Raw genomic sequence first — 19,959 nt, 5'->3', positions numbered from 1 at the left:
TTTAAAAATGTCTGAAGTTTTTTACTCAGGTAATTTTAACTTAAGAAATTGACAGACGCGCGCGGCCGGGCCCGGAGCCTTAACTGCGGGCGGGACGAGCCCGGACAGCGCCCGCCCGCCCAGAGTGTGGTCCCCGGAACTGGGAATAAACTGTCGCCCGGCAGCCGCGTCGTGTGCCGCGTCGTGTGCCGCGTGGACTCCGCCGCGGGAGCGGGACGGGGCGCCCGGCCGGCCGGGCGGGGGGCGGCCCGCGGGGGGTGCTCCCGGGGCCCTGCGCGGCGGACGGGCTGGGGGGGGGGTGCGCGGGGGGCCGCGGGCCGGCCCAGGGCGGGCGCTCCCCGAAGCCGGCCCTCCCCGACGCCCGCGCCTCCACGCACCGAGGCCGGCGCTGGCCGCTCCCGGCCCGGCCCACCCGGGCCCACCCCGCCGCGGGGCGGGGCGGCCGTCAAGGCCCCTCGGGCGCGAAGCGCGCGGCGGACGGCCGGCTTCCGGTCGGGGCGGGCCGGCTTCCGGTCGGGGCGGCCGACGGCGGGCCGGGGAGGCGCGGCTTCCGGTCGGGGCGGGCCGGCTTCCGGCCGGGCGGCGCGCCGCGGGAGAGGGAGGCCGCCGCCGCGGATGGCCGCCTTCAGGACGGCGCTCGCGCTCGCCCGTTCCCTCGGCCGCCGCCCGCCCGCCGCGCCCCGCCCCGCCTCGGCCGCCGCCCGCGGCGCCATGGAGCCGGCGCCGCGCTGGCTGGCGGGGCTGCGCTTCGACAACCGCGCGCTGCGCGAGCTGCCGCTGGAGACGCCGCCGCCCGGCCCCGCGGGCGCCCCGACCGCGCCGCGGCCCGTGCCCGGGGCCTGCTTCAGCCGCGCGCGCCCCGCGCCCCTGCGCCGGCCGCGCGTCGTGGCGCTGTCGGAGCCCGCGCTGGCGCGCCTGGGGCTGGGCGCGCCGCCCGCCGACGCCGCGGCCCGGGCGGCGCGCGAGGCGGAGGCCGCGCTCTTCCTCAGCGGCAACGCGCTGCTGCCGGGCGCCGAGCCCGCCGCGCACTGCTACTGCGGCCACCAGTTCGGCCGGTTCGCCGGGCAGCTGGGCGACGGCGCCGCCATGTACCTGGGCGAGGCGTGCACGGCGGCCGGCGAGCGCTGGGAGCTGCAGCTCAAGGGCGCGGGCCCCACGCCCTACTCCAGGTGCGCGCCGCGGGCGGGCCGCCGAGCTTCTGGAAGTTCCGGGGCGCGGCGCCCGCGGGGGGCCCGGCCGGCCGCCCCGCCCCCCAGAAGGTCCCCGGGCTCGCCCCCCCCCCGGGCCTGCCCTGGGGGCCTCCCCGGCCGAGGGTGGCGCTCGCGGGCGGCGCCCTCCCGCCGCCGCCTTCCCCGGCCTCCCGGCGCGTCTGAGGAGGGTCCCGAGTCAGGAAAAGCCGCTGCCGCCCGGGGGCCGGCGCCCGGCGGGGCCCTGCCCCAGAGACGGACTCCGGAGAGGGGCGTCCGGCCGGGGGTGGCTCCTGCACTTCACGGCCCGAGCCGGGCCCTCCTGGCCGGCGCCGTCACTCGTCCTCAGCCGGGCCCCCGTGGCCCAGCCGGGAGTGGGGTGTGCACGAGGGGTGATGCCCCCGGCCCCGCTTTGCGCCGCAGCCGCCCGGCTGGATCCTTGCTGCTGCCCCGGGAGCTGGCGTGGCCAGTCTGCGTCCTGCCGAGCGGGCTAAGTCCAGCCGGGCCAAGGGGTCCCGTGGCCAGGGGAGGGTGGCGCCTGAGGACAGATAGCCGCGCGGGGACGGCGCTTTCCCCAGACGAACGTGGAGGCCGGAAAGCCCGGAGATGAGGCGCGGGGCAGCCAGGAGGTCGGAGGAGCCCGCGGCGGGGTGGGGGCGTCCGAGGGGGCCTTGCCACCCTGCGAGCGGTGGCCGGGGGGGAAGCCACCGAGGACGGAGGGAGCCGGCCCTGCGGCCGGCCTGGTGGCGCGCGGCAGAGCCCCTTGGGAGGAGGACGTGGGGCGGCCGTGGTCGGAGGCGCCGAGGCCGCCCGGACAGACCGGGCGCGGCCCGTCTCTCGCAGGCAGGCGGACGGCCGCAAGGTGCTGCGCTCGAGCGTCCGGGAGCTGCTGTGCAGCGAGGCCATGTTCCACCTGGGCGTCCCCAGCACGCGCGCGGCCGCCTGCGTGGTGTCCCAGGACACGGTGGAGCGGGACGTGCTCTACGACGGCAACCCCAGGCTCGAGCGCTGCGCCGTGGTGCTGCGCATGGCGCCCACCTTCCTCAGGTGCGTGTCCTGGCGGGGCGGCCCTGTGGGCCTCGCGGCGCTTCTGCCCGTGGCCAGCTGACCGGCCGGGCGGGGCACGCAGACAGCCCGCCCTGGGGAGGGGGCGCCGGCGTCTCCGCGGTGACCCCAAGAGGACCTGGACCAGGGCCCTTGCCGCGGGGGTGACTGGTGCCCCGGGCCGTGTCCTGGCAGCCCTGCCTGCGGCGGAGGACGCCAGCCCGGGGGCCGGCAGGGTCTCTGAGGGGCCTCCGAGCGGGGGAGCGCATGGGGCTAAGTGGCCGCCATCCCGGCGCCAGGTTCGGGTCCTTTGAGATCTTCAAGCCCGCGGACGAGCTCACGGGCCGGGCTGGCCCCAGCGTCGGGAGGGACGACATCCGGGCGCAGATGCTGGACTACGTGATCGGCTCCTTCTACCCCGAGGTCCAGGCCGCGCACCCCGGCGACCGCGTGCAGAGGAACGTGGCCTTCTTCCGCGAGGTGGGGTGCGGGAAGGAGCCTGCGGGGCGTTCCTCTTCCTCAACCCCTCCCCTGCCTGCTGCCTGCCGGCGCGGGTCGGGGCCCATGGGGCCGGGTCTGACCTCGGCGGGGCGGGCACCCCCAGGTGACGCGGCGCACGGCCCGGCTGGTGGCCGAGTGGCAGTGTGTCGGCTTCTGCCACGGCGTGCTCAACACGGACAACATGAGCATCGTGGGGCTCACCCTGGACTACGGGCCCTTCGGCTTCATGGACAGGTGCGCGCCCCCTGGGGCCGGGCAGGGCCGCGGCGCTTTCCAAGGGCCGCCGCCACCGGCTGGAGGGCTGCGGCGGCCCAGCAGCCAGAGACTCTCCCCGCCAGGTACGACCCCGAGCACGTGTGCAACGCCTCGGACAGCGCGGGGCGCTACGCCTTCGGCAAGCAGCCGGCCGTGTGCCGCTGGAACCTGCAGAAGCTGGCGGAGGCCCTGGAGCCCGAGCTGCCCGCGGCGCTGGGCCGGGCCGTCCTGGAGGAGGAGTTCGACGCCGAGTTCCGCCGACACTACCTGCAGAAGATGCGCCGGAAGCTGGGCCTGGTGCGGACGGCACTGGAGGCCGACGGCGCCCTGGTGGCCGGGCTCCTGGAGACCATGCACCTGACCGGTCAGTGGGCCTCGGCTCGCCCTGGGCAGGAAACGGGAGGGCGACGTTGGCCTCCAGGGCAACTCGCTGTGGTGGCTCCGCAGCTGCTGCGCTACAACAGCCCCAAGGCTCCACGTGGGCCCCAGGGCACCGTCCGTGTCCGCCTCAGCGTCCACCCGTGGCAGGCAGCCCCCAGGCCTCTTCTTCGGGGCTGAGCCATGTCCACAGCATGGAGCCCCCTGTGGCCAGGCCCAGGGCCTGCTCCTCCCCTGGTCTTGGCTGGCAACGCTGTGGTGGAAGTGGGCGATCAGGGCCGAGCCGCGAGCGCCTCTTGTCCGAGCTGGGCAGTTCACCGCTGGGGGAACGTTCCCTCCGGTGCCCATTTTGGGCTGCAGCTTCCTGCCTTCGAGCCCGGCCACGGTCAGTTAAGCGGCAAGTGCTGGTGGCCCCGGGCTGGGCAGCAGACAATCTCTCTCTGCTGGGTTTCAGCAAGGAGCTGGCACCTTGGGTGCTGCGGTCACGTGTTCCCCCAGACAAAAGCACGTCTTGTATTGCGTAGACCTGGGTCCTGGCTGCCTCCTCTGCCAGCCTCTGCCCTCAGGTCAGACGCTAATCCCCGAGGACACCACGGAGGGAGACGCTTCCCCTCCTCCGGCCCCGCAGCAGCTGCCCCCTTGTGTGCCAGGGAGTCTCGGGCCACGGCAAAGCTGGTGGGGCGGCCCCAGAGCAGGCGCGTGGTCGGGAGGTGGCCAGGAGGGCCGGGCCGGCCCCAGTGCCGTCTCTGCCCGCCCATGGTGGGGCAGGGGCTGGGCACGGGGTGCCTGCCGCACGGGTGGGGTCAGCGCAGGGACGCAGCAGTAGGGCCAGGGGGCGGCCAGGCTGAGCGTGCCTGTTCCAGGAGCCGACTTCACCAATACCTTCTTCCTGCTGAGCGCCTTCCCGGCCGACTCGGAGCCTGCAGGCCTCGCCGAGTTCCTGGCCGCGCTGGCGGAGCAGTGCGCCTCCCTGGAGGAGCTGCGGCTCGCCTTCCGGCCCCAGATGGACCCCCGGTGGGTACCTGGGGACCCCACACTGCACAGCCCGCCTGCCCAGGGGTGGCACTATTGGGAGGGGGTTAGTTGGCCCAGGTCCCTGCTCTGGACAGCTTCGGGGCCTGTAGGCTGGGGGGCTGGTTCCTAAGACTTGAGTGGACACTGAGCAGGGCCCCCTGGGGGGGGCCAGGGAGGTGACGCTGATCTCAGCGGAAGCTGGCGCCTGCCTGAGCAGAGAAACGACAGGGCTGGGTAGTGTCTACTCGAGGTGCCCACGCGCTCAGGCACCTCACACCGGGGCCTGGCACAGGCAGCTCTCCATGATGCTGGCGCTGGCCCAGTCGAACCCGCAGCTCCTGGCACTCCTGGGCAGCCGGGAGGGCCTTGCCAGGGAGCTGGAGCGTGCAGAGCAGCTGTCCCGGCTGGAGCAGCTGAACCCGGCTGAGCTGCTGAGCAGGAACGAGGCCCACTGGACGGCCTGGCTGGGCGAGTACAGGTGAGGGGCCAGCAGGGTGGGGGGGCTGGGAGGGCCGGGGCAGAGGGGCGGGCCTTGCTGACAGGGGGCTTGGGTGTGACTCCAAGGGCCCGGCTGGAGCAGGACCGCGAGGGGGCCAGCAGCAAGGAGGCCTGGCAGGCCGAGCGGGTACGTGTCATGCGCGCCAGCAACCCCAGGTACGTGCTGCGGAACCACCTGGCCCAGCGCGCCATCGAGGCCGCCGAGCGGGACGACTTCTCTGAGGCAAGCACCCTGGGCCGCCCCGGGGCCCGCGCCTGCTGGCCTGGGCGGGACAGCCTGCCCGACGCCCTCCATCTGGCTCCTTGCAGGTGCGGCGGCTGCTGAAGCTACTGGAGACCCCTTACCATGGGGAGGAGGGGGCCGTCGAGCCAGACGCCGACAGCAGCAAGCCCCCCCTCTGGGCTGCCGAGCTCTGCGTGACATGATCCTCATAGTCGCCTCAGAGGCCTCCCGCCGGAGACCCCCGGGGCCTGCAACCTTGGAGTCCCCGAGGCGGTGCCCCCACGCCGCCGGCCCGCCTCTCCATGACGGCAGAGACATCCAGTCAGGGCCTGACCCGTCTCTGTCTGACGCAGACTCCCAGCACTGCCCGCTCACGCTCACCCCCCCCCCCCCCCGCCTCACTGCTCCCACCCTGGGTAGATCCCCTAATAAACCCGCAGCTCCCCCAGCCCGCCGTGTGGTCACTTGCCACGCAAGGCCCAGGAGGAGAGGCACCGGCCAGCAGGCCCTTTATTGGCCCCGCCCGCCCGCCGTGGTCAGGCCTCCTGGTAGTAGTTGTTGAAGTTGATGCGCAGCAGGAAGTCCTCCAGGTGGGGCTGGTAGCCTCGGTTCACCAGCTTGGTCACCACTGGGGGGGTGGCGGGGGTCAGTGAGCTGCACTCCCCACGCGCCCGCCCGCCCGCCGCCGCCGGGGTGCTCACCTTTGAAGAGGAAGTGGGAGTAGTACTTGAAGGTGCTGTAGGACTGCTGCATGAGGGCGAAGTTGGGGTGCTCGGCGCCACGGGGGCCGCGGGCGGGGCCCCAGGGCTGGGAGATGAGCTGGCTGCGGAACTTGAGCACGAGGCTGAAGATGCTGTGGATGACGTTCATGACGGGCGCCGCCTTCTCCGTCAGCAGGCCCCTGGGGAGGAGGGCCGTGAGGGGCAGCAGCTCCGGGGCCGCCGGCCCGCCACGGCCCGCGCCCGCTCACCTGAACACGGCCCGGTGCAGGTACTCGGCGTGGGCGCGCTGCACCTCCTCCAGGTCGCCCGCCCGGGCCAGCCGGGCCCGGAACTCGCACCAGGTGACGTGCAGGATCTGGTTGGCGATGTAGCCCTGGATGACTTTGACGAAGTGCTGCATCTCGTGCTTGAACAGCTGCAGCTGGCGGAACTGCACCGAGCCGGCCACCTGGCTCACCAGCGCTGGGGGACGGGACCGTGAGGGGCGGGCGGGGGGGGGGGGGGGGGCCGGGGGGGGGGCGAGGCGGAGGGGCCGGCCTCACCTGTGCGCTTGAGGTGGAAGCAGATGTCCTTGAGCGTCCACATCATGAGCTTCAGCTGCAGCAGGAAGGAGCAGATGCCGCTGTACCTGCTCAGGCAGCCCTCGGTGATGACGATGTTGAGAGGCCAGTCGACCTGCGGGACGCACTGCTAGGCGCAGCTCGGCCTGGCCCGGCCCCCCGCCCCCCCCGCCGCCCCCGTAGCCCCTGACCTTGTATCTGAGCTCCAGGCAGCTCAGCACGTCCGGCGCGTTGGGTGTGAAGGCCTCAGGCAGGAACTTGAGGGCGAAGGAGAGCCTGGCGGCCAGCGGGCCATGCCCATGCAAGCTGTACTGCAGCGCCTTGCTCAGCAGCCCGTTGAGTGCCAGTGGGGTGAGCAGCTCCCCCGGCGTCTGCCCCGCCCCCAGCTGCTGGATGGCAGGGCCTGGTGAGCCACGGCCCTCCCGGGCCCCCGCCTGCCCCCCAGCCAGCCAGCCCTTTGCCCACGTCACCTTCTCGAAGAGCAGGTCGCTGAGGGACTGGGCGAACTCGCCGTCCTCCATCAGCAGGAAGTGCCGCAGGGCCTCCAGGTGCGCCTCCAGGCGCAGGTCCACGAAGAAGTGGTCCACGGCCGCCTTGTTGACCAGGGAGACACTGCGGCCGGGGGTGGGGGGGGTCAGGCTGTGGGGCTCGGGGCTGGATGGGCACCCACCGGGCAGGCGGGCAGGGCACTCACTGGGCAGCCAGTGGGGTCATGAGCGAGTGCTTCATGAGCACGGGCAGTGGCAGGAGCTCGCTCAGCTGCGCCGCCGTCTCCTCTGGGTCCCCCTGGTGCCCGGGGTCCTCGGGGAGGGCAAAGGCGCGGGGAAGGCCATGGTGCAGGAGGCGGGCGAGGGGTGGCTCCGCTGCGGTGAGAGAGCAGAGCAGGTAGATCCCCCCTCCCCTGCGTCTGCCCCACTGCCCACCGGGGCCCCCACTCACACATGGACGCGAAGCTGTCCGGGTACTGCTCCAGGCAGTACTGCCCGGCCAGGCCTGCCAGGTAGGCCTGCTCCCTGCGCCAGGCCGCCTCCTGCTGCTGCTCCTCCTGCTGCTGCTGCTCCAGGCCTGGGCTCCTCTGGGCAACCGTGACTTGCTAAGAAAACCCAGCCTCAAAGAACGACTTTGTTCTCACCACTGGGGTGGAAGAGGGTGCAAGGGGGTGGGGTCCCCAAGTACTCCCCAACCCGGGAGGCCAGCAGGCATGCCCTCCCGAGCCCTGGCTGCAGCTATCCTACCTGTGTGCCAGGAGCCTGACTTGGGGAGGGCGCCTCTGTGTCCCTTGTCCCTGGGCCTGAGCAGCACAGGGGAGGGTGTCAGGACCAGCTTCTCCCAGTCCTGACACCCCGACATGGGATGTATCCTCCCACCACCACCCCCCGCCTCCCGGGCCCACAAAATCCTTGCAGACGCTGGGCCCACTGACCTGGCTCCCCAGGGGTGCCTCCCAGCACGCCAGGCGTGGCCGCAGCCTGGGACAGGCCCTGCGGGATGCATTCTTCCCCGGGGCCTGGCCCGGCCTCCTGGGAGCCGGTGCCACCAGAAGCCAAACCGACAGCAGGCTCTGGGTCAGCCTCCTGGGCTGGGCTCTGGGCTTCCGGGCACACACGGTCTCGGGGGCTCCGGCGCGTGAAGGGTTTGTGCAGGGGCCCGTGGGGTTGAGCTTCCCCGGAAAGTGCCCCCAGGACCACGTGGGACTGAGACACGTGCCCGTGGACATTCCACCGGGGCCGGGAGGAGGCCACATCCCACACGTTCTCCCCTACCCTGACGCTGGCCTCAGACACGTGCCCACGGACCTGCCACCGGGGCCGGGAGGAGGCGCTGCTGTCCGACACAGGCCCGGGCAGCAGCCTGGCAGTCTGGCTCTTCCCCTCCAGGCAGGGGTCATTCCTGAGGGGGCAGCGGTGCCCACTGGGGACACCTGTGTCCAGTTCTACCAGAGAGGGCCCCCCAGGCTGCCCTCCCTCGCTGCCCCCCGCGGTCTGCAGGGGCCCCAGGGAAGGGGTGGTAGCAGCCTCGGCCGGCCTCAAGACGGTTCCGAAGTCGTACTCCTGGGGTTCAGAGGGCTGCAGGGCGGGCGGGGTGGCAGGTGGCAGGTCCGAGCCGATGGTCTGCAGCGCCGCTTCTAGCATGGGGGTCCCATCAGCATGCAGGGGGGGCTCAGCGCCCCCTCCTGCAGGCAGAAAGTCTTGGATGCTGAGGGTCTCTGGGAAAGGTGCCTGCCCCTCGGGCTGGTCCAGCTTCAGGCCTGTCCCCAGGCCCTGGGCGCAGGTCCCTGCTGTCACAGGCGCGGGCGCTGGGGGCAGATCCGAGCAATCCCAAGCCGTGTCTGGGCTGTGGCCAGCGGCCGGGGACCCAGCACCCACAGGGAGGCCCTGAAACACGCACAAAAGAGCCTGCTGGTCCCGCCTGTCCCTCAGCCTCCTTGAGGGCCCGACCACCTCGCCCCGCACCCAGACCCTCGGGGGCGTACCCTGCGGTGCGGTGAGCCTACCTGGGAGTCTGCACTTGGGAGGGCGGGCTGCTCCGAGCCTACCTGGGAGTCTGCACTTGGGGAGAGGGCAGGCTGCTCCAGGGGCCTCCCCTCAGGCCTGGCCCTCAGCAGCCCCTGGAGTCCCAGCAAGCAGGTGGTGAGGGCTGAGCAGCACCCGGCGCTGCCCCTCAGCTGGCGCCACCACCCTCCCTCCCGCAGCTGCACACCGTGGAAGGCGCAGGACACAGCCAGGCCCTGAGCCCCAGAGGGACCATGCCGGACCCCAAAGCACCTGGACATGCTCCTCATCGTCCAGGAGGAAACGCCGCCGCGCGCCGGCCAGCCTGAGCCGCTGGACTCTCCACAGCGCCACCTGCTCCCGCCGTGCTGCCTCTGCCGACAGCTCGCCGCAGTGGCTGGCCAGCGCCTGCCTGCGCCAGAGTGGAGGGCACAGTCACCACAGCCGCCCCCACCCCACCTGTCGGCCATGGCCAGCAGTGCTGCAGGTCTCTGCCCTGCATACCAGGCCTCGCCTGGGTAGGCACCTGCTGGACAAGCGCCACTGCACTCCCCCACGGCCTGAAGCAAGGCCCCCTCCTGCTCTGTGAGTACAAACCCCAGATCTAGAGAAGAAAGGCCAGCGGCGCACCCCAGCAGCAGTCCCGGGGTGGGCGGGCAGCAGGGAGCCCCCTCCACACGCCAGCTCCGTGCCCGCCAGCGGGAGTGCAGGGGCAGGGCCGAGGACACCCCAGATGGATGCCGGAGGATGCCTGGAAAGGCTGCCCTCTGCCGAGCTGCTCACAGTCCACGGAAACAGACGGGGCCACTCACACACGGAGCCGAGAACAAGGGTCACGGCCCGCCCACTGACCTGCACCTGCCGGGCACCCAGGGCCTCCTGGTCCATGTGGCCAGCGGCCGCTCCCCCGCCCAAGTGCCCATTCACAGGACTCAAAATGCCACATCCATGGGCCGCCCCAGCCCCCGGCCTGCCACCCACCTGGCCGTCCGCTCCCGCCACTCCTCCAGGGCCCACGGCCTCTCCTGACCGCCCCACAGCTCGCCGGCACGGCCGAGGTTGTTCTCCGGCTCCTGTCTGGCCGCCCGGCGTCGCTGCAAGACACAGCGCCTGCTGCAGGACCTGGACCCCACGGCCCACCCCACCCTCACCCTGGGGTGCCCCCCACCCCCTAGCGGCCCCACGTACCTCCTGGTCCTTCACAAACTGCTCCTGCAGCTCCCGAAACTGCTCTCGCTTCCGCGCATCCAAGGCCGAGCGCTCGGACGCCTGCTGATCTGCCGGGACCAGGGTGGTGTCAGGAGCCCGGCCAGCCCAGATGCGCGGGGCCCACGCCACACTCACCGCTCAGCGCTTGCAGGGCCCTGGACGCAGCTGCCCGGGCGTGGATGATCAGCTCTTGCTTTGCCATTTCCATCCGCAACTCCTGAGAAAGGCAAAGGGTGAACATGCGCCCAATCCCGCCCTCCTCCCCCTGGCGCAGGGAGGCCAGGCTGTCCGTTCTGAGTAGCCCGGGGCCTGAGGGCCCCCCTCCCCTCAGGCCCGCCCCCAGGCGGTCCACCCGCAGCCCAGCGGGGCAGGGCGGGATCCACAGCGCCCGCAGTCAGCCCCCCTGCACAGTGGCACCCCCACCCCTCTGAGAGGGAGGTCAGCGGCCGGGGCCACCCGGGGCAGTGATGGGGTCTTGCGAGCCGAAGCCACGGACGGCCCGAGCCAAGCCTGGCCAGCGCCAGCCCAAGAAGACCACAGAGGCCCCGCCCCGCACAGGCGCTCCCAGGACGCAGGAGCCAGGGGGCCACCCCGCAGCCCAGAGGCACCGGCACCTTCTCCTCTTTGCTGACACAGCTGAGGCGAGCCGCCCTCTCCACGCGGCCCACGTAGATGGCGCACTCCTGCTCCACCCGCCTCAGCTCCTCCAGGGAGAAGGTCACGGAGATGGGGGGCACGGGCACGTCGGACCAGCACAGGTAATGCTGCTGGGCGAGAGCTGCCTGAGCCTGGGAAGCCGTGACTCTCCCTCTTCAGCCCGACCCAGGACCCTCGGCCGCGCGCGGACCCCCACGTACGGGGCAGCTGCCCAGCAACACCCACCAGGCCCCACTCCTCAGGCCAGAGGAGCAAAGCCCCTAAACCAGCGCCCCCCACAGGGCGTTTCCCCGCGCAGGGGAGCCCGCGGGCCCTGGGGTCCTGAGGACCTTCAGCTTTTCTCCCACCTCTGAAGGCGCCCCGAAACTCAGGAGCCACCAAGGGACACGGGGCGACTGGCCGCCCCAGGGCCTCACCCGCGGGCAGCAGAGCCTCAGCAGGTTGACCGTCTTGCCGCACACGTACACGTCCTGGGCCACGTGCCTGAGGAAGGCGGGCACGCCGTCCGCCGCCGCCTCGGCCAGGAGCACGTAGCCGCGCGTCCAGTAGGATTTGTCTGCGAGGACAGGACACGCTGGCCTGCGTCCTGCCCCAGCCGCGCCGCATGCTGCCGGGGCCCGCCCGGAGCCACCTACCTCTGAAGCCCAGGTACTCGTGGTTCACCTGGATCATGAACTCGCCGTAGAGGTCCCTGAACACCCCGCTGTACACCCAGTCGTGGATGAAGCTGCGGGCGGGCCCGAGCATGAGGGTGGCCTGGCCCCGGCCCCGCCCCACCGACACCCCGCCCGGCCCCACCCGGCCCGCACCGCGTGTAGGGCTCGCAGCTGGTCTTCAGCAGGGACAGCAGCACCGGGTAGTGCTCGTTGCTGCAGTTGTCCAGAGCCTCCTGGTAGAGGTAGGACAGCAGCTTCACCCCCTGGAGACACAGGGAGGGGCTTGGACCACCAGCTCCGGGGGGACCCCTGAACCACCCCCCCCCCAACCTGCAAGCTGGACTCACGCTGGGGAACGCAGCCCGAGGCTCTTCTCCGCCGGCTCCCGGAGGCACGGCACCCACCCCACAGAGCTCGGCCAGGTACCTGGACACACAGCCTGTCAGACCCGCTGGCACCGGGGGCCTGCGGGGGGGCGGGAGGGGCGTCCGGGCCAGAGGGCCCCAAGGCCAGCCCGCAGGCCTCTCCAGACCCGTCCCCAGGCCCCGAGTGCAGGCGGTTGTGGCCTAGGGAAACCCCCCACCCTGGAGGCCCCAAGGCCCGGCCCCTTTACGCTCCTCAGGCTCCCGCTTCCCTGAGGCACCCCGCAGCCCCTGGGCCCAGAAGGGCTCCCCTCCGGCCGGGCCCACCTGCCCAGGGCACCTGCGGACGCCCGGTGGCTCAGAGCCGGCTGGGGGAGGGGCGGAGTCTCCAGGAGCCTGCGGGCCTGGATGGCACCCACACCCCCAAGACCCCACCAGGAGGGCTGCTCCCACGGGCCGAGGCTCACCTGAGCTGCCGGCCCAGCCTCTTGAAGAGAAAGCTGAGCGCGAGCAGGCTGAGCGTGGGCTGCGTGGCGAGCACGCAGGCCCGGTAGTACTGCAGGTAGCGCCGCAGGCCACTGGTGAAGGCCTGTGGGGAGGGGCGGGGGAGCACGCTGGGGAGACCCAGGCCCGAGCCTGTGCTGGGAAGGGCCAGCCTCCACCCCAGGGGCCACTCCCCAGGGTACCCCTCTGTGGGTCCGGCCCAGCACCCCGGCCCAGCCGAAGGCAGGGACCCTTCCAAGCCCAACCCCTGCAGCCTCCATGGGCTGCACCAGGAATGTGGCTGCTGGGGCTAGAGGGCTTCGTCAGGGAGGCTCAGACAGGCTCCCCAACACACAGCCCACCCAGAACGCCCTCCAACAAGCTGCCCTGCACGGCCCCCAGGCCTCGCCAGAGCCATCACCCTGGCCCCCACAGGCCCAGCCTGACATCCCAACCCGAACCCCCACCTGCACCAAAGGGCCCCTGCTGAGGCGCCTGCTCACTCGCCCCAGTGCTGCCGGGGGGTGGGACGGCCCCAGGACCACACCACGAGTCTGGGGGAGCAGACGGGCCAACCGGGGAACTCTCTGGGCAAGCCTGGCCCAGTGACCCCTGGACCTTCTACCCCTCCAGTGAGGGGCGCACTGTTGGCAGGGCAGTGCTCGGGGACTCAGGACAGGCGGCGGTTCGCGGGCGGCACAGCCAGGGTCACTCCGGGGTGTGCCCGCAGAGACAAAGGTGGGGTGCCTGGGGCTGCCTTCCAGGCGCGCAGGCTCCTGGGCTGTGGCAGCAGAGGGAGGCGCACCTGGAACACGAGGCCCCTGCTACACGCGGTGTCCAGCGCCGGCTGCACAGAGAAGTGGCTCAGGCGGGCGTAGTAGGTCCCGTGCTCGGCCAGCTCCGAGAGGAGGCTGCTGGTGCTCTCAGGGGATGCGCCCGAGACGTGCACGCCCTGCTTCACCACGAAGACCTGGGTCAGCTGGGAAGGTGGAGGACTGGTCACTGAGGCCGCAGCCTTCCACACGGGCCTGCCCTACTCTAAGAGACCAGTATGACCTTGAGCCCAGAGCAAGACGAAGACATCACGGGGAAAGAAAACTACGGGTCCCACAGGCCTCCCGAAAGCAACACGGAGGCGCCGCCATGCGAGGTCACCCCAGGCTATGGATCACAGTCACAGAAGAAAGGCGAGACCAAGTCTTAGCTTGACCGATGCAAGGAGAGAAGCATCTGACAGACTGTACCCCGCTTTCGTCACCAAAGCGCTCAGCCCGCCCCGGCAGGGGCCTCCTCGTGCGCGTGACCACGGCCACACAGGGAAAATGCACGAGCCGGGCCTACTCCAGGGTGAAAGGCAGAAAATCTCCCCCTAGGATCTTAGAAGCAAAGATGCCCGTTTTAAACATTTTTGTTCAAAACAGTACCAGTCAGAGCAATTAGGCGAGAAAAAAGAAGGAAAAGGCATCCAAAGTGAAAAGGAAAACGACCTATTTGCAGGTGACAGCCTTATATGACGGAGAAACCCGAAGAATCCACCAAAGATACCAGCAGAATAAATTCAGCGAAGTTGCAAACTATAAAATCAACACAAACATCAGCCGAATTTCCGTAAACCAGCAAAGAGAGCGCTGAAAGGAAATCAGGAAAGCAGTTCCACTGCAATAGCAACGCAGAAATAAGATACTTCGGAACAAGCTAAACCAAGAAGGGAAAAGATTACAGTGAAAACTGTAAACCACAGAAGCACTGGTCGCTGTGTAAAGGGCTTCAAACACACTGGGAAGACGCGGGCGCTCAGCCTGCAGCGGCTGGTGCACGGAGGCAACATGCTGCGTGACAGGCCGCCAGGCTGAGCGCAGGCCCTGGGTTTTTTGCAGAAAAAGAAATCCTAAAATTTATTTTCAACGCCAAGGGACCCTGAACAAGCAAACAATCTTGGAAAAGAAGAAAAAGTTGGAGAACTCATACTTTAAAAGCTCACGACTGACTACAAAGCTACAGTAAACCGAGCAGTGGGGTAAGTTACCCAGCTACCCAAGAGGAGCATGCTCCTATTTGATAGGTTATTTTTAGGTCTTCGGTTGCTGTCACCATCAATTTACATGAGAAAAAATTTTAGCATTTCCAGACCCACAAAAATAACCCACTAAACCTTACACCAGGCATTTTAGCCGAGGCGGCAGCCTAGAAAGGCTGACCACGTGGCTCCCCACCAAACCACTCTGGTGCCAAGAGCACACTAGGAAGCTTGACCCTTCGATGCTCACTGAGGTGAACTTTCAGTGTCTACAGCACTGGTTTCTCCAGGCGTGCTGCCCCTCGTGAGGACCAGTTCCTGGTTACCTGGAGAGATGCAAAGGCAGCAGTCCAAGTCTACCCCTGCCACAACCCATAAAACCTAAAAATAAGACAAAAAAATCACAAATTCTAGAGCAAAGAAAAAACCCCAAGAGAAATCACAGGCCGGCAGAACTTGACTAAGAGGCGTTCAGAGCAGCAGTTCTAACAATGTTTAACTGAACGTTAAAAAAAAAAAAGGGGGGGCCTCCCTGGGGGTGCAGTGGTTGAGCACAGCCTGGGGTGACCTGCGGGTTGCGAAGCTGCCCGCAGCCTCTGCAGCGCCGGTTCGATCCCCGGCTGCTCCCCGGCCACCGGAGGAGGGTCCCGCATGGCGCGCAGACCTCTCCTGCCGCCCGCTGCTCCCCTCAGCAGTGTCCTTCGGTCCTTCTGCCTGCTCTGCTCCCCGCTCTGGCTCTGGTGAATTCTCTCACCCTCCCGCGCTTCTGACTGTACCCAGTGCTTGTGTAAATAAATCTTTAAAAAAAAAAAAGGATGATGTAAAAAGGAACAAAATAAAGAGGAGGAGAACAGGAGAGTGTTACAACCAGGACTAATGGATCTGGAAAATCCTATCACCAAATTCAAAACTACTATAAAAGGGGCCTCCCTGGTGGCGCAAGGGGTTAAGACACAACCTATGAAGCTGTCCACAGCCACTGCAGCATGAGTTTGATCCCCAGCCAGGGAGCTACCCACAGGGCGCAGCAGACCTCTCCGGTCTCCCCGCTGCTCCCCTCAGCAGTGGGTTTCAGTGGATCTGCCTGTTCTGTTCCCCACTCTGTGTCTGGGGAGTCCTCTCGCCCCCTGCACCTCTGGCCTGTACCTCAGCTCTTGTGTGCATAAATAAATAAATATTTTTTTAAATAAATAAATAAAGCAGGAAAAACTACACCGAGGCTAAAAAAAACTTTCAATTACAAAAAAAACTATGAGATAAAAACACATTACAGAATGATTAGGGGCCTAAATCAACTACAAAAAATAACACTTATAAATATAAGTGCGCCAAATACTGGTGCCCCAAAATACAAAAGAGTGAAAGAAATACAGAATTACTCACAGAAATAAAAACTCCCAAACAAGCACATTTAATACCATACATAAAGCAACTTAGAAACAAACAAGACCCAAAGTAAGTCGAAGGAGGGCCTCCCTGGTGGCGCAAGGGGTTAAGCACCGCACTATGAAGCAATCCGCAGCCTCTGCAGCACGAGTTCGATGCCCAGCCGGCCAGGGGCGCCGCAGACCTCTCCTGAATCGCCCGCTGCTCCCCTCAGCAGTGTTTCAGTCAGTCTGCCTGTTCTGCTCCCCGCTCTGTCTCTGGTGAGTCCTCTCACCCTCCCGCACATCTGGCCTGTACCCCAGTTCTTACATGCGTAAATAAGTAAACCTTTAAAAAAGAAAAGTAATTAAAAGAAATAATGAAAATGAGAGTTGAAATAAACAGAGATTTAAAGGACTATACAGAAGCTCAACCAAAGTAAGAGTTGAAGCTCCCCGAGCGGGCCATGACTGCTGCTGCACCCCGGCCCGAACCCTGGCGGAAGGGGAGCTGGCAGCAGTGCGTAGGCAGAGGCTGGCTGGGCTCCTGGAGACGCAGCAGAACAGGAAGCAAAGCGCAGAAAAGCAGAAAATGAGAAGCAGTATCTTGGCCCCAGTTCAGGATCAGCCCAGGCTCGGGGAAGCGACATAGCACTTGTAAAGCCCGAAGAAACAGAAGCAGAAGCGAAGCACCTCGGGCAGGTGGCAAGATATGGGCGGCTGAGAACACACAGAACAAGAGTTAACGGGAACCCTTGAAAAAGTCAGTCAACAACAGAGAAGAAGACAGCAGTTAAATTCAACAGGAGGGAAGTACTCGGACGAAGATGACTGTGGGTTTGAAATGTTTAGAGACCAGAACGTAATGGAACAATTCGAGGATGGAGTCTACTTGGCGGGAGTTAAAATCTGACTGGATACTTACTTTCTGTACCGTCTACGTGCCTCTAAAAAAAAATTAGTTATTCAAAGGAAAAAAGCACCTGTTCGTCGAGAAGATATAGCAAACAAACCTGCAGGCAGGCTAGCAACGAAACGAGAGACAACATTAATAAACAGAATCGCACACGAAAGAGGAGGAATTACCACAGATGGCACCGAAACGCAGGGATCTAAGAGAGCACGTCAACAGGTAAACGCCAGTAAATTCGACGATCCTGAAAATCAGTACAGTTTACCGAGAGTAAACTGGGGAGAAACAGAAGTTGAATGAACTGACCGCAAGCACTGGATCTCATAGCGATCAAGTCATTAACAGCGGACTTCACAGCAATTACAAGCATCCCCCACCACAGAAGTGCGGGGCCAAATGTCTTTGCGAACAGTCGTGCCCGAACCTCTGAAGAACATAAGCTCATCCCACTCACAGGCCGAGCAAAGGCCCAAGAAGCAGGAACACTTCCCAAACAGTGTGACCCCAGCGCCCCTCACCCCGCAGCCCGCCAGACGAGAGGAAGTCACCGTGCTGCACGCCCGGGGAACACCGAGGGCAGCTCAGCCTCCACGTCCCGGCATGACGCCCGCACGTCCCAACCCCTGGGACCGTCCAGGGGGCCGCTCGCACACAAAAGTGATGCGACACACCACAGCGAAAGAAGCGCAGGCGAGAAGAACAGGACGACTTCAACGGGTGCAGAGAAAGCGGGTGATGAGCTTCAGCGCCCCGGATACAAACGCGAGGCAGGGCCAGCTCGGCGTCACAAAGGCCGCGCTACAGACCGAGCGGCTTCCCTTCCAGGCCACGAACCAGACACAGGCCCCACTTGCTTAACTTAGGCCCAGGCTGCACCCTGCCCTGGGAAGGCCCAGCGCCGGGTGGGTGTGCGCAGGCCGTGCGCACCGCCTCACCTGGCAGAGGGAGAAGGTGGTGGACACCACCCCGATCAGGACGTTGAGCGCGTCTTTCACCAGCTCGCACTCCTTCAGCAGCGCCGGCTGCGGGGTCTGCAGGAGGCCTCCACCGAGCACCTGCAGCTCCCCTTGGCGGAGCCTGCAGAACCTGTCGAAGGCATCCCTTCCCGCCTCGGTGAGGTAGGGCTCCTCTCTGTGGCCCGGGGGGCTGCGTGGGCAGAGCAGAGGCTGAGAGCAGTGACAGGGAAGCAAGGGCGACCCAGAAGGCACAGCGGAAACACACCACTGTGGACCCCAAGCAACCGCCAGCTTCCCGGCACATGGTGCGCACAGCTGGGACCACCCACCCCGGACGGGGGCAGAAATGTCCCAGAGCCCCAGCAGGGGTCCTCGCTCTCGCAGCGGTCCAGGCTGGCACCAGCACCCACGCTTATGCCGAAAGGGGCACAAACTTCACAGCTCTTCTGAGCAGGACCTCGTTCCTCCAAGGGCAGGGATGACTTATAGGAAAAGACTCACGTACCAGCCAACCTGCTCCCAGCACCTCCGCTTGCTGGCCCTGTAGGTGAGCACGGCGTCCCACAGGTCCACGTCGGGGGTCAGGCCCAGCTCGGACTGGGAGTCAGGCGTCAGGTTGGATGCTGACTGGAACCCTTCATCTTCCGACTGATCCACGCTCCGAGGAACCTGGGGACCACAGGAAAGGAGGAGCCCCACGTGCCTGTGCCCAGGCTCCCCCGCTGAGGTCGGGCCTCAGGGAAGCCCCCGCGTCTGCTCGCCATCTCAGGGAGGACCTAGAATGCTTCTCCTCTTGCTCTCAAGCCTGCACCATACCACACAACTTTCTCACCCCCAGCGGATCATTCACAGAATTACATTCATTAAGATGATCAACTCCTAACTTCACCTAACACATGGACTCGGTGCACCTAACGCATTTTTCAAAAAATGCCTCTGGCCCGGAAACCCCACTCTGGGGACCCGCACCTAACAAGGTCACACTGGACACGGTGTCACGTGCTGGGAACTGTGCGCCACAACGTTGTGGAGTGTGGACAGGACCTCCGCACCCCAGAAGGGCGTAGGCCCGCCCAGGCTCTCTCAAGGACACTAAGAAGACACAGGCCAGAGGCCCCATGCCCTGAGCTGTACTAGGCAAAGCCCCCTCATGAGCCCACCAGGCAGGAGTGCTTGGCGGGTGGCCCACGGGGCTTAGGGCCGCTCCAGGGGCAGAATGAGTGCCTTCGCCAGGCGTGAGGTGGGAGGTGCACGGCGGCCACGGCTCTGGCCTCGGGTGGGGACACCGGCTTCCCCACACCTCAATCTGGCCAAGACCCCGGGCTCAGGCTGCCCCCCCCCCGCCCCCAACTGCGATTCAAGAAAGGTCCCAGACAGCTTTTCCTACCCGAAAGCCACGCGGGAGGCAAACACCCCACCTTGATGGCCAGTCCGGAGAGGGCCGCGCCTGCGGGCACCGGGGGCAGGTCCAGCCGCACGTCCATGTCCCACGCGCGGCTGTGCACGAGGGCGCCGAAGAGGGAGAGCCGGGTGTCTCTCTCGAACCTGTCGCCGCAGGGGTCGCCCGCCAAGAAGCGCCCGACGGCCGGCAGGCCGGTGCCCGGGGCCGCCTCCATCACCTGCAGCGTCTTCTGGATCGCGTCCCGGCACAGACCCTCCTCTCTGGACAGCAGGGACCGCACGTCCCTCTCGCACCCGCTCAGGCCGGCGCAGTCGTAGCCGCCGTAGGGGACGCGCCTGCCGACGAGCCTGCTGTGGAAGGCGTAGCCGCGGCCGGGCGGGCGCGCCGGGGGCGGGCCGCTCCCCGCCAGCCGCACCAGCAGGTCCAGCACCGGCTCCAGCTCGGCGGGCGCGCGGCCCGGCGCCGCGGCCAGCAGCTCCACCAGCGCCTCCAGCCGGTCGGCCTCGGGGCCGCGGCCGCCCACGCGCAGGTCGAAGGACAGCATGAGCACCTCGCTGCGCAGCGCGCGCCGCGGGGGCGCGGGCCGGGCCGCGGCCGTCGCGTCCCGGGGGCGCCGCGGGAAGAGCGCGCCGTACGCCGCCCTCCGGAGGCTGCGCTTCGCCCGCCGGCGGCTGCCGTCGCGCTGGCCCAGGCGCGCCTCGGCGGCCGGCAGGAAGGCCTCGCACAGGTCGTCGAACAGCTGCGTGATGCTGGCCATGCCGCCGGCCCGAGAGCGCGGGCGCGCCAGGCCCGCCGCCCGCCCCGGCGCGTCACCCCCGCGCCGCCGCGTCACCCCGGCGCCGCCGCCGCGCGGACGGGCGCGCAGGAACTGCGTCACCGCGGGGGCGGGCGGGCCTCCGGCCGAGGGGCGGTGCGGCCCGAGCAGGGGCGGGCCCGGCGCGCGGGGCGGGGCCGGGGGCGGGGCCAGAGCCGCTCCCGCCCGTCGCGTTCCGGCGCAGCTGGGCAGGAGGCGGGCCCAAGAAGGAGGCGGAGTCAGGTGTCGCGTGACGATGTTTACTGGGGGCGG

At 67.6% G+C, this 19,959-nt stretch overlaps 2 protein-coding genes across 5 annotated transcripts; one reads left to right on the top strand and one right to left on the bottom strand.

Annotated features, from left to right (window-relative positions):
- Positions 1-615: 615 nt before the first annotated feature.
- On the top strand, positions 616-5,492 carry SELENOO (selenoprotein O). Its single transcript, XM_037513357.2, has 9 exons — positions 616-1,169; positions 2,031-2,234; positions 2,531-2,711; positions 2,836-2,966; positions 3,071-3,351; positions 4,229-4,379; positions 4,672-4,857; positions 4,944-5,100; positions 5,187-5,492. The coding sequence occupies exons 1-9, from the start codon at positions 616-618 to the stop codon at positions 5,310-5,312; spliced, it is 1,971 nt and encodes a 656-aa protein (XP_037369254.1). The 3' UTR covers positions 5,313-5,492.
- A 48-nt stretch (positions 5,493-5,540) lies between these two features.
- TUBGCP6 (tubulin gamma complex associated protein 6) lies at positions 5,541-19,650 on the bottom strand. 4 transcript variants are annotated; one of them, XM_054695963.1, is made up of 25 exons: positions 18,910-19,650; positions 17,997-18,160; positions 17,471-17,681; positions 13,047-13,220; positions 12,226-12,347; positions 11,744-11,822; positions 11,550-11,659; positions 11,376-11,467; positions 11,157-11,296; positions 10,698-10,847; positions 10,219-10,300; positions 10,063-10,151; positions 9,856-9,968; positions 9,148-9,286; positions 8,877-8,990; positions 7,806-8,757; positions 7,618-7,673; positions 7,322-7,475; positions 7,077-7,245; positions 6,853-6,994; positions 6,574-6,768; positions 6,365-6,450; positions 6,071-6,284; positions 5,802-6,001; positions 5,541-5,728 (listed from the first exon to the last, which is right to left on the bottom strand). In XM_054695963.1, exons 1-25 carry the CDS (start codon positions 19,648-19,650, stop codon positions 5,611-5,613), a joined length of 4,806 nt encoding a protein of 1,601 aa, XP_054551938.1. In that variant the 3' UTR covers positions 5,541-5,610. The 4 variants fall into 4 exon arrangements, with proteins under 4 accessions (XP_054551938.1, XP_037369251.1, XP_037369252.1 ...); XM_037513354.2 differs by having other exon boundaries at positions 5,542-5,728; positions 6,365-6,497; XM_037513355.2 differs by having other exon boundaries at positions 5,542-5,728; positions 6,071-6,252; positions 6,365-6,497.
- Positions 19,651-19,959: the final 309 nt, after the last annotated feature.

The sequence above is a fragment of the Talpa occidentalis genome, unplaced genomic scaffold, assembly GCF_014898055.3.
Source record: "Talpa occidentalis isolate TD23 unplaced genomic scaffold, MPIMG_talOcc4v2.1 talOcc4.16, whole genome shotgun sequence".
Classification (NCBI taxonomy): Eukaryota; Metazoa; Chordata; class Mammalia; order Eulipotyphla; family Talpidae; genus Talpa; species Talpa occidentalis.
The sequence above is the reverse complement of the archived record's forward strand: the minus strand, read 5'-3'. Positions and strand labels throughout refer to the sequence as shown.